The 15,100-nt window shown below is 42.1% G+C and overlaps 1 protein-coding gene across 1 annotated transcript in view; it reads right to left on the bottom strand.

Annotated features, from left to right (window-relative positions):
• Nucleotides 1-12,960, bottom strand: part of CDH23 (cadherin related 23) — a 375,943-nt gene extending 362,983 nt beyond the window's left edge. The window contains exon 1 of the mRNA XM_077930519.1: nucleotides 12,893-12,960. Within this exon, the coding sequence (XP_077786645.1) occupies nucleotides 12,893-12,959 (67 nt within the window). The 5' untranslated portion in view covers nucleotide 12,960. The remainder of the gene's footprint in view (nucleotides 1-12,892) is intronic.
• Nucleotides 12,961-15,100: the final 2,140 nt, after the last annotated feature.

Below are 15,100 nucleotides of genomic sequence, written 5' to 3'. Positions count from 1 at the left end.
TTAGAACAGCCAGCACTGTCTTTTATTAAGAGATCTACTTTCACTGCCAGACATTATTGAACAAGGGAAATAGGGGATTTAATTGGCCTGTCAGAAATATTTTGCATCTTGTCTCTGCAGGATCATGTTGCTGGCTCACCTACAAAACAGGTGCCCAGTTCTGAATGCACCAAAACACCTGAAAGCTTACTGGACACTAGCACAATGAAGAGTAGTTTTGACAGTATAGTGTGAAATATACTCCTCAAACACTCATAATCAGTTTGGCAGATTTATGCAAAGCTGTTCCCAATCAATGTTAGCCTAGACTTCTTGGGAAAACCAGTATTGCCATTCCAAGACAATAAAGAAGTAATAGCAAAACACAGTTCCTCTGTTTTGTTTAAAATATTTATAAACCATCCTTCATCTTAGTGATTTCAGGGAAGAGGACAGTAAAATTTTAACACACTGCAATTCCAAGACAATAAACGGAGAATACCTAAATCAGCATTCATCAACCTGGTGTCCTCCAGCTGTTTTGGGCTACAACTCCTATCAGGCCCAGCCAGCATGTGACCTGGAACAACATTAGATCTGGAGAAACTGTGGAAGATGCAAAATGGTGGTGGTGGTAGTGGCTGCCAAGAGAGCTGCTGCCAGTTGCAGTGGAGAAAAATAAAGTTGTACTATTGATACTAATGGGTAATGGTAGGCTCCACTCACCCAAGAAGCTACTGGAGAATTTCTCCTACCCCCATATCCTTCCAATTTCCCTGCTCACAAGAGGAATTTCTCCAAAAGGGTGGAGAATTTTGAGAGGCCGTTTGCACACAGATCAAGTGCAACCTGCATGTCTGGATTCCCAGATGTCAGCATGTGACAGGAGTGTCACATGGAAAGGTGTACTTGTCTTTTTTCTCGATTCTGGGTTCACTCACTTCTAGCAATGTGCCAAATCACTGGACAATAAACAGGGGGATATATTTTGTAGGTGCAATGCAAAATGACACAAACCAACCCTACTTTTCACCTTTGAAAATTTACCTTTGATGAGTTGTAAAAGCATTAGGAGATGCATTTCCTTCTTTCAGCTGAAGGCCAGGTAACCTGACGGGGTGGGTGTCTGCAACAGAGGGATTCTCACTCTCTGTATGTGCCATCCAGTGTATCTCTGTACTTTCCCCCCTCCCTTCCTACATCTCTACATTCGTTTCAGTTACCCCCACCCAATTTGTCTGAACTGATCGCTTAGAGAGAGAGAGCCCCTGCCCTCAATCACTTTAGTCCAGGGCTTTTCCCAACTGCATAAAATTAGGTCAGTTGTTATGTGAAATTAGGCTGAGTGTTCTTCATCCTTCTTGCCATCATTATATGCCAAATTGGTGTGAAACAACAGGATACGAGGTGCGTCACCATGTATGTTTGTGACACATATTCTTAGCTGAAATACAGTTTTAAGGGTTGCTACATTCAGTTATAACAATTAAGCACTAATTGCCCCCCCACCTGCTTCCTTTTTGCTTCTAATATGTAAACTGACGATGTTGTCGCTTTATAGTCCTCTTTATCTTTTGCAAAATTAATTTCAGGAATGGTGCCTGTGCTGGTCACCCAGATTCTAATCCCATTCCTATGTATACAACATCCCAATGGATGATTCTCTGAAGTGCTTTTTACATCCGCTTCATTCTAAAGCATAAGGTAGCAGACAAAAGGCAGAGAGACAAGCTAACCACAAAGCATGTCAATAAACAAAGCCAATTGAAGCTCATCGGGAAAAATATGTCCTGGAACTTGTGCTAACCCTCTAAAAAGAGATGCCTATGCACAACAGAGGAAATCAGGCAGATGGAGGCATCTCTCAGGGGCAGTGTAGAATCACCACCGTTGTGTTCTTCTTAGCAATAAAATGTGTCTCTTTCCCACAGCCTGAATATTACTTTCAATATTCAGAATTCTCACTATCTTTTAAAAACAGAAAATCTGCATTTAAAAAAAGCATGTTTTTCAGATGTGATAGAAACAAGTAAAACTCAAGAGGGGGCTTGAACATCTTCTCAGTTTAAGAGCCGATAGCTCTAATTTGGAGAGTGGTGCTCCATATAATCTTCTTGGCAGCAACTTCAACACCTGACTATTTGCCTTTGCAGCTGTTCCTTGCCTCTTCATTTGTTATCATGTACATATGATAGCTTGGTATGGAAGCAATATTTTAAAAGGGGTGGGGGTGGGGAGGAGCTTGGCAGCATGACATGAGATACCCCAAGACCCTCTGGTGGCATACTGCTAGAGGGCAGTTTGCCAGAAACTTGCACTAGCTCCCTACAAACAAATCAAGTTTAAGATTGCCACCTAACATCTGCTATGCCTTCAGGTGCTGAGATTTTGAAATTAGCAAAGAACTAATTTACAATTAGTAAATTTTACAATTATTTTTTTTTTTACTCTGCCCAAAGAGGCTTCACTATTTCTGCCTCGTTCTTAGGATGCTTGAGAATTTCGTTAAAATTTTGATCAGTTTGGGGTTTCGAGGTGACCAAACATGGTGTATTCCCCCTCCCCAGTCAAGTTTTCTCTAGCATTCTGTAACCTCCTGTTTGCCTGATCTGAAAAACCCCATGGGGAGAATTACCTCATGAGATCTTCCCCTGGGCTTTAATTGAAGTGTGTGGGCATTCAGAAGGCTGCAGAGTACAGATGAATTTGAGCACGAAAGAAAGGGCACCCATATCCTGCCGCCATCACCTCAAAAATAAGGTAATCACATACAAATAAAAAATAAAACCCTACAAACCTTACCAAGGATAAATTAATTGATTTCCCCCCCTCCCCTGTAAAAATGTTCAAATTCAAATGCAATTTCTTTTCTCATTCATCAATGCATAATGTTTTGAGGAGGGGAACACAGGAGAAATTTTTGGCACAGCACTTGTTGAAATAGCAGCAGCAGGAGGGGGGGAAACCCCTATAGAGAAAGGTGCATCACCAGGCTCCTACAGAAGTTATGTGGTAAGAGATAGAGGGAGAATAAAGGACATATTATTATTATTATTATTATTATTATTAATCAGCAGCATTGGGATTGGAAAAAGATGGGGAGCAGGGGGTGAAAACAAATCCTGCCACTGAAACGCCACCTTCCTTCAAGATATACTGTGGGCTTAACAGGTGGTGAAAGGCAATTGATAAAAGTGGCTGTCAGTAAAATAGTATCTTTATGGCAATGATCAACAATATTCACAACTTAAAATGCATAAGCATTTGAGCTGTGAGGAAGTTTTCATCCTCTTCCATGTTACTCAAGAAGTGAATTGAATTCTGTGAAACTTTACCATTTGGATTTAAGGCTTGGGAGTGGTCATTTTCCTTTTTTTATATAATTTTGTTTCTGAGTTTCAAAAGTTTACAAATTAATGCATACGTCGCTCAGCCCGGACACTGAGATCAAGCACTGAGGGCCTTCTGGTGGTTCCCTCACTGAGAGAAGTGAAGTTATAGGAACCAGGTAGAGGCGCCCACCCTTTGGAACACCCTCCCATAAAATGGCAAGGAGATAAGTAACTATACAACCTTTAGAAGACATCTGAAGGCAGCCCTGTTTAGGGAAGTTTTTAATGTCTGATGTTTTATCATGTTTTTAATATTCTGTTGGGAGCCACTCAGAGTGGTTGGGGAAACCCAGTCAGATGGGTAGCATACAAATAATCAATTTTTATTTTTATTTTCCAAATACACATTCATTTCACATTCACCTTCTCCATCCCTCCATGGTTTCCCCCATAATTTCTAAATGTGCTGCATTCTATACTGGAAAACAGTGTGGAAAAGTGTGGGAGTGGACATTTTCCACCCTTCTCCCCTCTCCGCTAAACCTTCATAAAACACCACTGGTTTATGAAATTATTTAAATAAATAAATCATTTCTTTAATGAATAACATTTCTTATCTATTAATTTTCATACGGTCAGCCAGCTTGGAGGTCAGTTATGAGGCAAAAAAGTGGGATAAAATAATAGTAATACATAACAATGGCTCATCCTAATCAGGTTCCCCCCCCCCAAACTTTTTTCTAATGGAGCAACATGGCCAAACTGATTTTGTGAACAAAAGTGTGGTTCGTACAGATACCAGATGGGAAGTCTCTGCAGAACTTGCAGTGTTTGTCACACTGATTATGCTTCAGAAGAGCCTTTCAGTTTCTTGAATAGCAGCATTCGGGGGTGTGGGGGGGTGATGAGTGTACTCCTGCCTCCTGAGTGGACAGTATCTGGGCCCATCTTTGAACAAATTCACCTTCATTTTATTCACTCTGCTCTTCATTCTCAGATTTCTATGGTGGCTCTTTTTTCCTAGAGAGCACACAGAGCTCATGGCAAAACGACCTGTCTGGAGACAGCCAGCAGCAGAGATATCTATTATTGATGCTCCTGCAAGGCTAGGAGAGTGTTGCCAAACACATGTGTTCATCACAGGTTGCATTGTTTACTGCAGAGCGGTATTCAGCCACCTAATGCTATAAACTTCTCCAGCACCTAGGGTTGCAATCCTACCAAAACTTTCTTGTTAATAAGGTTTGCCAAGTACATTGGGATTTTCTCCCAGTTAAGCATGCATAGTTTGGGACTCCATAGTGCAGCACTGATTGCTGTGTGGGTTGAACTAACAGTACAGATGCAGACGTACCTTGGATGAACTGTAATGGCCACCTTAAATTTGCCTCTTTTGGTTTGTTTTAGTAACAGGTCTAGATTTTTTTCTTTTTCTTTTTTTGTTGATCTAAATTCAAACTGAATTATGCAGTTGCTTGAATCAGACACTAGAGGGAAACAACACGATAAGTTCAGTGGAACCTCGGAGCTGTAATTTCAGAAGAGGGCTTGTTTAAGATAGTTTATTATTATTATTATTTGCTTCCTTACTACACAACCCAATGCTTCCCAGCACTTTTCAAAAAGTCCCTCCCCAGTTGGAGGGTGGGGGTATGGGATCAGAGCTCTGTGCAACATGAAAATTCGCTCGTTGAGAATGCCATGCTTAACGGGGGGAATGCATTTAATTCTGGGACCTGTTTCATGTTCTTCTCTCATTCAGCATCTAGAATGACAGCAGCAGCACAACCAATGCTGCAAAAAGTTGTGGGTATTTGTAACTCACAGCTGGGAAAAACTCAATTCTTCCAGTTTTGGATTCCCCCCCCCCCCCTTCTCAACAGTCTGTTTGTACCCACCAAGCATGCTCAGTACTAATTGATCTGTTTTATATCTATTCCTACCCACCCCTTAATTTTTTGCACTTCTGCAAACCCTCTGGTTCCTTTGATCCTTCCGATACCATTTTGGCTACGTAAGGATCTACTAAAAAGGATGGAAACCAAACTAGTCCTGACCTATTTTCTGAATGTTTATTATTTTTACACCAACTACTCTTTTTTTTAAAAAAGCATAGGCCACATTTTATTCATTTATCCCCATTAGAAACATCATTAACATTTTCCTTTTATGAATGTTGGCACAAGCAGATAGACTACTAGGAAGTTGATTAGCAATTAGTCCATTGCTGCATCTACAAATACTAGCCAATGCTCCCCACTTTGGTACACATTATGGTGTCATTCTGAAGGCGAGATGTACAATTGCCCAATTTCCAGGCTTTTAAAAATAATAATAGTGTCTGGCTAGCCCTTTACCAAGTTTTAGTTTGCTCCTGAATGTGGGAACAACCACCACTTAAGGCTTGTTTTCAAAATGGGTGCCATTTTTTCCAGATGCTTCCAGCAATCTGGGTGTCTTGAACTATGAGTATATTAAACTTAAGTCATAGGAATGAATCTCAGTTTTGATGCTCAGCCAGTTAGTAAGCTCCTGTGCTGGCTCCTGGCACTTCTGAATTATGCTGGCTTGCTCACTTCTTGGATGATATTCATTTATCCCAGTTTTGAACTTTGAACTTTTTTTGTTGTTGTTGTTCCACCAGCTTTACCATCTCACTGCACCCCAAGGATAATGTCTTGTTGGGTCTCTAGTTGGTTCTATAATAAACTCAAGCTGCTGAACATAACCAGACATGGGCACAGAAATCTCAAGCCTAAACTCTTTCATAAAACAACACCACATATAATTCTGCTGTCCTCAACATACTAACTTTCCCCAGACAGGGAGCTGTTGAGTACATGCCATTATTAAATCTCTGCTTCCTGAAGTAACATGCTTATAGGAAAACTCCTATTAAAAGCACTTGGCAGCAGCTGTCAATCTCCAACTACTTCTCATGCGTACCAAAAAAATGCACCTGTAGCGGTGACTATAGGTGTGTGTTTGCATATGTGTTCCACTGCATACTGCCCTCAACTCATCTAGTTCTGTGTCACCCCCTTGGCACAGTCCCTGCCTTGGCTCAGCTGAGCTCAAATGAGGGATGAATTTGAGCCAGTTCTCTAGGCTGAGATAGTGCAGGGCTTCACTTTGATTACTGCCCGTCCAACAACCACAGATCAAAGCCTAATGCAGGTGTGTTGCCTAGCAAATGTGCACATGTTGAACCCTAAGGCTGTATTTTGCGTGAACTTTTCCTAACCCCCTCCCTTTCAAGGCAGCAAAATGTTCCAAGAATACCATAGCTGAGTAAGCCTGAAAGGGTTTGGTGTGTTTTTTTTCTTCCCCTTGCGAAGCCAGCCGTCATGACTATCACCATAAATTGGTCTGCGTTCAAATATTCTCTTATATACACCATATTGAAATCTAAGCACCTTAGCATTCAGGAGCTGGCAGAACAGTAACAATAATTCAAAGCATAATCTCATGGCTGTTTTTTTTTTTTTTTTAAGTAATGCCAGTAAAGTAGTTCACTTTTCCAGAGGGTTAGACCATCACACAAAACTGGTTTATTTCCTTGAGCTTGGAAGCAAATGATGTTAAGATGCAGATTAGAGAGATGGAAAGGCATGAGACCATGGGGGCAATATATTTACAAGACCAAAGAATAACACATTTCTGTGGCATGCTAAGTTTTGAAATCTTAGTTTAGAGCACCTGCCGATTACGATTACTGGATGCCCAAAGCGCTGTGAAACCTGCTGGGCAGCAGCTTTACTGAAAACCGCCAGCCATATACAAATCAGACTTTCGAATAACAAGGATTTTGTTGCAATACTTGATGTGCAGCCAGTTTTCCATGGGACAAATGACCTTCATTCTTGACAGCCACACTTTTCTCGATTAGCACGAAAGCTGTGATATGTTAATGGCAGGATCTTCTTAAGCAGCCATATTACAGTATTTTGTACAGCCCAGTTGCCAGGCTACCAAAAGCACACATGCTCCAGCTATGGGGTGTAGATTTCATTCCTATCTAGATCCCTTCGATTGGAAAAGCCTGGAGGCAAGGCGAGGGCCCTAGCTCAGTGATACAGCACATGCAGAAGATTCCATGCTCAGTCCCTGAGCTGGGGGGGAAACCTGTCTGAAGACTTGGAAATCAACTTCCAGGCAATGTGCTTCATGGGCTGACTATATAAGGCAGTGAGTTAGGCTGAGTGATATATAGTTTTCAACATTATGTTATATCACCAGCTAGACACTGCAGTGTACTGATATATCACAATGTCTGAAATGTCAGGCATTCTAGAGGCATTGGCTGGCTTCATGGTTTCCCCATATTGTAATTTTTGCATAGTGCACGCACACACACACACACACACACACACACACACACACACCATGTGAGAAACTCAGATATATAAACTAGGTGCCAAATGGCTTCTTAAACCAGCGTTATAGTCGCCAAAACGAAATACCTAGTTGCCATTAGGGGGGCAAATACGACTTTTGGGTTCCTGAAATTTGTTCTGATTGTGCAGATAACATATCACAGATAGAATTGTACAGGATGTGTTGCTAGTGTGTGAAAACAGGAAAGATCCATGGATGCCCAGGCATGCATCTCCAGATGGTGGAGACATCAGACTCTATCCTGACGTCTGAGCATCTTTACTTGGTTGCACATGGCCGATATCTAAGGGCAAAATGCACCTGGTGAATTTTGAATGCTGTTTGCAATATATTGCCAGGTCAAAAATTATGAAACCTATATCTTGATATGGACTTCAAACTGGTTTTAGACGATATATGGATATATTGCCCAGCCCTACTCCTAAGTCACATTTCTATTCTTTGTCTCAATGATCCCTTTGACATCTGAAGACAGCAGAGTTTTAAAGTCTTCCTACAAGGAACATATTTTTAAAAGCTACCTACTGGGGTGCTGTAATTTGGGAGGTGGGCTCTCTCTCTCTCACACACACAAACATACACACCTGGGAGTTCACTAGTGCTAGGCTGTTAATGCCACCACATGGAAGTCTCTTGCCAGGTGGTGTTTTAGGCAGCTGCTGCTGCTGATCTTTTCAACACATTGTCGCTAACTTTAATGACTTGTTTTCTCCCCCTGCTCAGCAAATTACTATTTCAGGGGGATCAACAGCAGAGCAATAGAAGGAGAAAAAATGAGAAGCAGCCTCCTTTATCTGGCTGCCAGAATGCCATGAATTTTTAAGCATCCCAGTTGAAGACAGACACTTTATAGCTGAGAGAGGGGTGTTATTTATTACAGGGCATATATTAAGAACTATTTGGGCTGGTAACATGAAGTCTGTTTGAAGCACATGGGAAAGGGGTGCTGCTCTTTCCCATTTCTCCTCTCTCCTGATATGTTTCTCTGCTCTTATACAAGGCATTATCAGAGAAACTGTGACACTGGATAAATGGAGGCAACTTCTGATACTGCAAATGGAGTGTTCGGCTGTGCTCCTTAGTTCATAGCTTCCCCCAGCATCCCCAGCTCCCTTTGCAGCACCAAAAGTTGCCCTCGTCTTTATTCTGTGCTGCTAAGAAGCCAAAGCAGCTACAGATTCCTTCTCCAGTCAAGCACTAAGATAGTAAATGGTACAACTGGATAGGGTTCCCCCCAACTCATGACTTCCATAGATTAAAAGGCATATACCTGGCTATGGCCAAGCTACTCCTGTGAAGATGAAAAAGAAGAGGAGGAGGAAGAAGAAGGGACCCTAAAGCATAAGATATATGCCACTTCACTGGAGACTTAGCTCTTGGGGTACTGAACTGAATCAGTTTGCATGCACAGCTTGGAAGAAAAGAAAAGATCTGCCTTGCTGCAGTTTATAGTGGGAAGGAAAATACAATAAGCTACACCAAACTGAAAACAGTCATCATTCATTCCTCCATGCCCCCCCCCCTCTCTCTCACACACACACACAGCTAGTGGTCTGTAGCCCTGCATTTCCAATACAGCAAGAGTGCTATATAGCAAGAGTGCTATCATTGGAGTCCTGTCATGATGTGTACCCAAACAAGTTACTCGTTCTGAGTTTCAGAAGAGCATTCAGCATGGCAAGAACATCCCAAGAGAAACCCTGCTGAATCATAGCAATGGCCCATCTATTTCAGCAACTCATCTCTCAGAGCGGCCAACTAGATGCCCCGAGAAAGTGTACAAGAAGGGCATGCAAGCAACAGCGCTCTCCTATTTATTGCTCCCCAACAACTGGTTTTCAGTAGCATACTGCCTCTGAACCAGGAGGTTGCATCTGACCACTGTGGCAAATAGTTGCTGACAGACAAAATTCTTGCCTTCTTGTCTACTTATAGTCAGCTGCTTAGTGCAAGACTTCCAGGTCACCATCGCTATATAAAAGCAGTGAAGAAGCAGCTGCAGCCCTTAAAATAAAGTCTATAAAATCCAGGAAAGCTAAAGAGACAGTACCACGGACAGCGACCAATAAATATTTGCCTGGCACTAAAAGGACCTCAAAGTTGGTGCCAGGTGAGCTTCTCTGGGAAGTGCTTTCCAAGCACGAGAGGCGGCAACCAAGAAGGCCCTCTCTCTCAGTCTCCACACCAAGTAGCAGAGGGTAGGAAGGGGGGGCAGTGCTTACCTGAGGTCCTGATAGTGGAGTCACTGCTGCTTACCAGGAAACAGAGTGGGAACAGCAGAGACCTCCAGCAGGTCTCAATGAACACGTCTCATTCTTCTGGGTTCCTCCCAGGGTCAGATTCTACCAAATTCCCCATCTCTTTCCACTCCTCCCCCACCAAACCTCTCCCTCCAAGATGTATCCACAAGGCTCAGGAGGTCAGGTAAGTACCCCCACCCCAAGCCACCTTTCACAACCATCCCACACCAGTCTGATCCCAAATGGCAAGAGGATCCAAGGGATTCTTCCTGAGCAAATGGTTTAGACAGGGTTATGTGAAGCCTTTTCTAGCTCTACAATATCCATTTTGAGACAGGGTGAACCATAGACTTGAATCATAGACAGTATGGCAGATGTGGCTGAATTGTACATTTCCATAAAGTCATTACAATTCTGGCAGCTTTATTTCCAATCTCTTTCCTAAGTACCCCTGGCATGGAATATGCCATTTTCAAAAGCTACCATGCGCTGGATTGACGTTTTCATTGGGCTATCCACCATCTTCCCAAGATCTCTTTCCTGGTTAGCCACTGCCAGCTCAGTTACTATTAGACAAGAAATGGTAAATGAGAAAAGCAGAACATTTCTGATTCACACTGTTCATTTTTCATACAGATATGCCACCATAAGGCACTTTATGTGCAAAAGAAAAAAGAATAGATTTTATTGTATAATGGAAAATGCATGTTTCCCAGAATATGGTAAATAAATATAAATCTTCACACAAATGGATGATTTTGCAACTTTCACTATGTGGAAAGCTCTCTTATTGGGTTTCTACTTCTCTAGCAGTGGCAATACCAACTAGCCCTTATTTCATTGTTGACAACTGCTAATTAGGTGGCGGAGTTTTTCTGAATTTACTTACACCTTATACTGAGCCAGATCACGCCACCTTCAAATCCAAGCAGAGTTTTCCCAGTTCCTATATTTGAAGTTAGGAATCTGAAGTCAACAACAATTGCCATCCTGGGACAATTATCACATTGCTCCCATTGCACTTGGGAAAACCAGGAATCTTGTAGTTGTCACTAGATACAACAACTTCTGACCATTAACACAATTGTATTGAACTAACACAAATAGCAGCTAAATCATCTCCCAAGAATCAAATAGCAGCTAAATCAACTCCCGAGAATTTCTTCCCTTGGTGTAAAGTTTGTTCTTAATTACAGAATCTTCCCACATGGGCGAGACAGGATGATTAACTGAAGGGCATTAACTAGAGTTGTGCTGTTGTTGCTGTTATTTTAATCCTAATATAGTGGTATCTCAGGTTACAGACGCTTCAGGTTACAGATGCTTCAGGTTACAGACTCCGCTAACCCAGAAATAGTACCTCAAGGTTAAGAACTTTGCTTCAGGCTGAGAACAGAAATCGCGTGGTGGCAGCGCCGTGGCAGTGGGCGGCCCCATTAGCTAAAGTGGTACCTCAGGTTAAGAACAGTTTCAGGTTAAGAACGGACCTCCAGAACGAATTAAGTTCTTAACCTGAGGTACCACTGTATGTTGGTATGAACAAAATGAAAACCTTCTGAAAAATCATGACGGGGAGAATATCCATTAAATATTCAGGAGCAGTTGTTACCAACTTTACTTACGTCCCCCCCCCCCTTGCTTTTTCTATTTTATTTTATAGTGGTACCTCAGGTTAAGTACTTAATTCATTCTGGAGGTCCATTCTTAACCTGAAACTGTTCTTAACCTGAAGCACCACTTTAGCTAATGGGGCCTCCTGCTGCCGCCGCACCGCCAGAGCACGATTTAGGTTCTCATCCTGAAGCAAAGTTCTTAACCTGAGGTACTATTTCTGGGTTAGCGGAGTCTGTAACCTGAAGTGTATGTAACCTGAGGTACCACTGTATTCTTTTTAAGACGCAGGCTGCTTACAGCAGCACAAGGATCCCCTCTTTATGCCATTGCACTTCCTGTAATGCCTCGGGAGCAACAGCCTTCTGCATCACATTCCTCTTAGGGCATTTTTGCAGGTGTGGCTTGTCGGAAGTGGCACGAGGCTTCTCACAGGAGGGAGGGAAAAGCACCAAGATCAGTAGAACAAAGAGCAGGCAGTCTCAGGTGCTTCCTAGAGTAAGATGCTTATTTAGCTCAGGACGCTTATTTAGCTCAGCTTGTTTTGTCAGGAGGTGTGGACGCTTGTAAACTTGCTGAACCTCAAGAAAAACTTATCTGTACAACTGAACTTTGAAAGCTTCAAAAAGGCTGTTATCTCTGCAATGAATAATGCTCCCACCACTTCCTGCACTTTCTGGTGAGAGGCAGTAACGCAACCAAGAAACCTCATCCATTAATTTCTCTCTCTCTCTCTCTCTCTCTCTCTCTCTCTCTCTCTCTCTGTGTGTGTGTGTGTGTGTGTGTGTGTTTAATTCAAAATTCCAGTATTTCCACTGAAGGACGAATTCATACAGAGCCTTTTCTCACACATTAACCATATTAATCGCTCAGCTGCCTGAATGTGGCAAAATGTTTCTCCTGGATCATCAGCCAGGCACCATGCAAGATCACAGAATTCTAGAGTTGAAAGGGACCCCAAGGGTCATCTAGTCCAACCCCCTGCAACGAAGGAATCTTTTGCCCAACGTGGGGCTTGAACCCATGACCCTGAGATGAAGAGTCTCATGCTCTACCAGTTTTGCTACTGCTGAACAGATTGAGTGAATTCTAGCATTATGGAAAGGAGAACTGAAAGTGAGACAACCTATTAAAGATTTTAAGATATAATAACCATCAGTGGAAAAACTTGCCCAGGGCATCACAAGCAGGAAAAAAAGGCCTCAGATTCGGGCTAGTGATGAAGTTAGCCAGGGATTACATCAGCCCTTCTGTAGGAACCTGCTGGTACTCAAGTAAGCAAAAAAGAAAGGGGAGAAGAAATAATAGTTGAGCAATGACCGAAAGACTTACCCAAGCAGACCCACTCCGAGAACAGAAGGGCAAAGAAAATGATCTTGGCAGAAAAGTGACACTCCATGGTTCCTAAAATAGGAGAACAGAGATCATTATCATTTCAGTCCTGCTTTATTTAATTAAATCAAAGTGCACTCATGCCATCAAGTGAAACTTAGGATCACACCTCGGTATGTATTGAGGCAGAATAAAAATTGGACTCAAAAGTCGAGCACAAAATGCACATTAGTTATTTGGGGCAAGAGAAAGGCCAAACAGACCCGACCCCCCCCCCCCCACAGCTTTTCAATAAGATTTAGAATGGACTATTGAAGTGCAAAGCCAGGCACTGATCCCAGTAGGTATGTTTACATGTGTGTGCATTCTGCTTCCTTACCTGCCTCATGTTGCTGCATAAGAGGCATTGCATCCATTACTCTTAAAACACACACACTCACACACACACACACACACACACACACACACACACTGCTGTGTCAGCAAGAGATATGTTTCCTGCTGAAAGGGGAATAAAAGCTTCTCACCCAACAACCAAATTTAGGGAATGTGCACCAACCCACAGGGCAGTTCTCAAGAATCCATTAGAACACAGGGTAGAAACTGTTTGATTAAGGCCACTCTGTTATACACTGGAGTTTCATGATGGACTGTGGATGATAGCAAAATGTGCAAGGCATAGAACGTTGGCTGCTTTGGTAGCAAATATTGAAAAGTCTGAACTGATGCAGCTGTGAATAATGAATATTATAATTAAAATTGCATTTGCAGAAGAGTACAGCTAGCCTGGCTTACAGCCTAGGCACAGACAGCACTGAAATTGTGCTTCCAGACTGTGTCAGTGATCTCCACCTAGAGATTGATAGGAGCAATCACACTTTATTAATCCTGTTAAATTGTTCCGAGGTCTTGAATACACAGATTATGAGGTGTAGGCAATGCAACCTTGCAGGATTACTCAAGTAGCTTTGCTTGTTCTCAATAGAAGCGGTTAAATTGGTGGATGTCTTCCAGGGATCTTCCCTGCCCTTGTCTATTCATCTAATTCAAGGTGTGTGCGAGGCCAGATAGCAAAAGCACAAGCCTTACTAAATGAGCATTGAATAAACAGGAAGAAAAACCCATTCATTTCAATGGGGTTTGTGCAAAAGAAATTCTAGTGCACTGCACTCAGTAGAGGATACATCATTAGTGCTAGCTGCTTCACAACCTGAGCACAGCTGTGATGTGCCGGGAAGAACATTAGCATGCAAACCAACACAAGCGTCCCACTATGGCTCCAGGAAAATCACAGGCATAGATTATTTGAGCACACATTTCCTTACACTGCTGGTAGTACAGGAGACAGAATGAATTATGGCAGCGCAATGTTTAGAAGCATCAAGTTGCCGTGGGTCTATGTTGTTTCCCCAACAATAAAAATCAGTCAAAAGCATCTCACTTCCAATAAAGAAAGAAAAGCGAGACTCCAAATCACAAGGAATTACCAGGTTTTTTGTTTTTTGTTTTTTTATTTTAAAAAATAGACTGAAATTATAATACAAGATCCATTTGGTAGACGTTGTGCCTATTATACACATACACTTATTCACTTATATAATATAGTTTTATTGAAACCATATTATTGAATGGTCTGAGTCCCTCTTCCTGGTGTGGCCTCGACATAGTTTTGTCATGAATCTGCACTCTCCATTTATACGTCCATATTACTGAATGGATGGGAAAGCATGAGAAACTGGATGAGAAGGCATGACGAACAACTACTCATGCTTCACAAACTTCACATAATTACCACCACCACCCCACATTCATTGATCTATTCTCCCCCTCCCCAGTTCTCTATATCCAATTGATACAACAATATTGGCATCAGCCATCACCATTTTGTTTTAGGGAATGGATTTTGTTAACATTGCGTACAGAACCAAGACCATCATGTTGTCTCTGGCTGTTATTTAGCGCACCCATCCACACAATCGTAAAAATAGGGCATTAGTAAATAGATGTCTCTGTCACTTCCACAATGCTTTCAGATAGCATGGAATTCTGTGTTGAACTCCTGTGGTTTAGGTCATTTTTATCTTACGGACCAGAAATTCCAGGCTCAAGCAGTTACCCAACAAATCGATTATTCACCCCAAATTCTAGTGTAACAGAGCTGCTCGTGAGTAAATGGGCTTCTGGGGAGCAGGGGTAATTAGTTGTCAG

This window comes from Podarcis muralis, chromosome 6 (genome assembly GCF_964188315.1).
Source record: "Podarcis muralis chromosome 6, rPodMur119.hap1.1, whole genome shotgun sequence".
NCBI classification, from domain to species: Eukaryota; Metazoa; Chordata; class Lepidosauria; order Squamata; family Lacertidae; genus Podarcis; species Podarcis muralis.
This window is presented reverse-complemented; position numbering and strand designations above follow the sequence as displayed.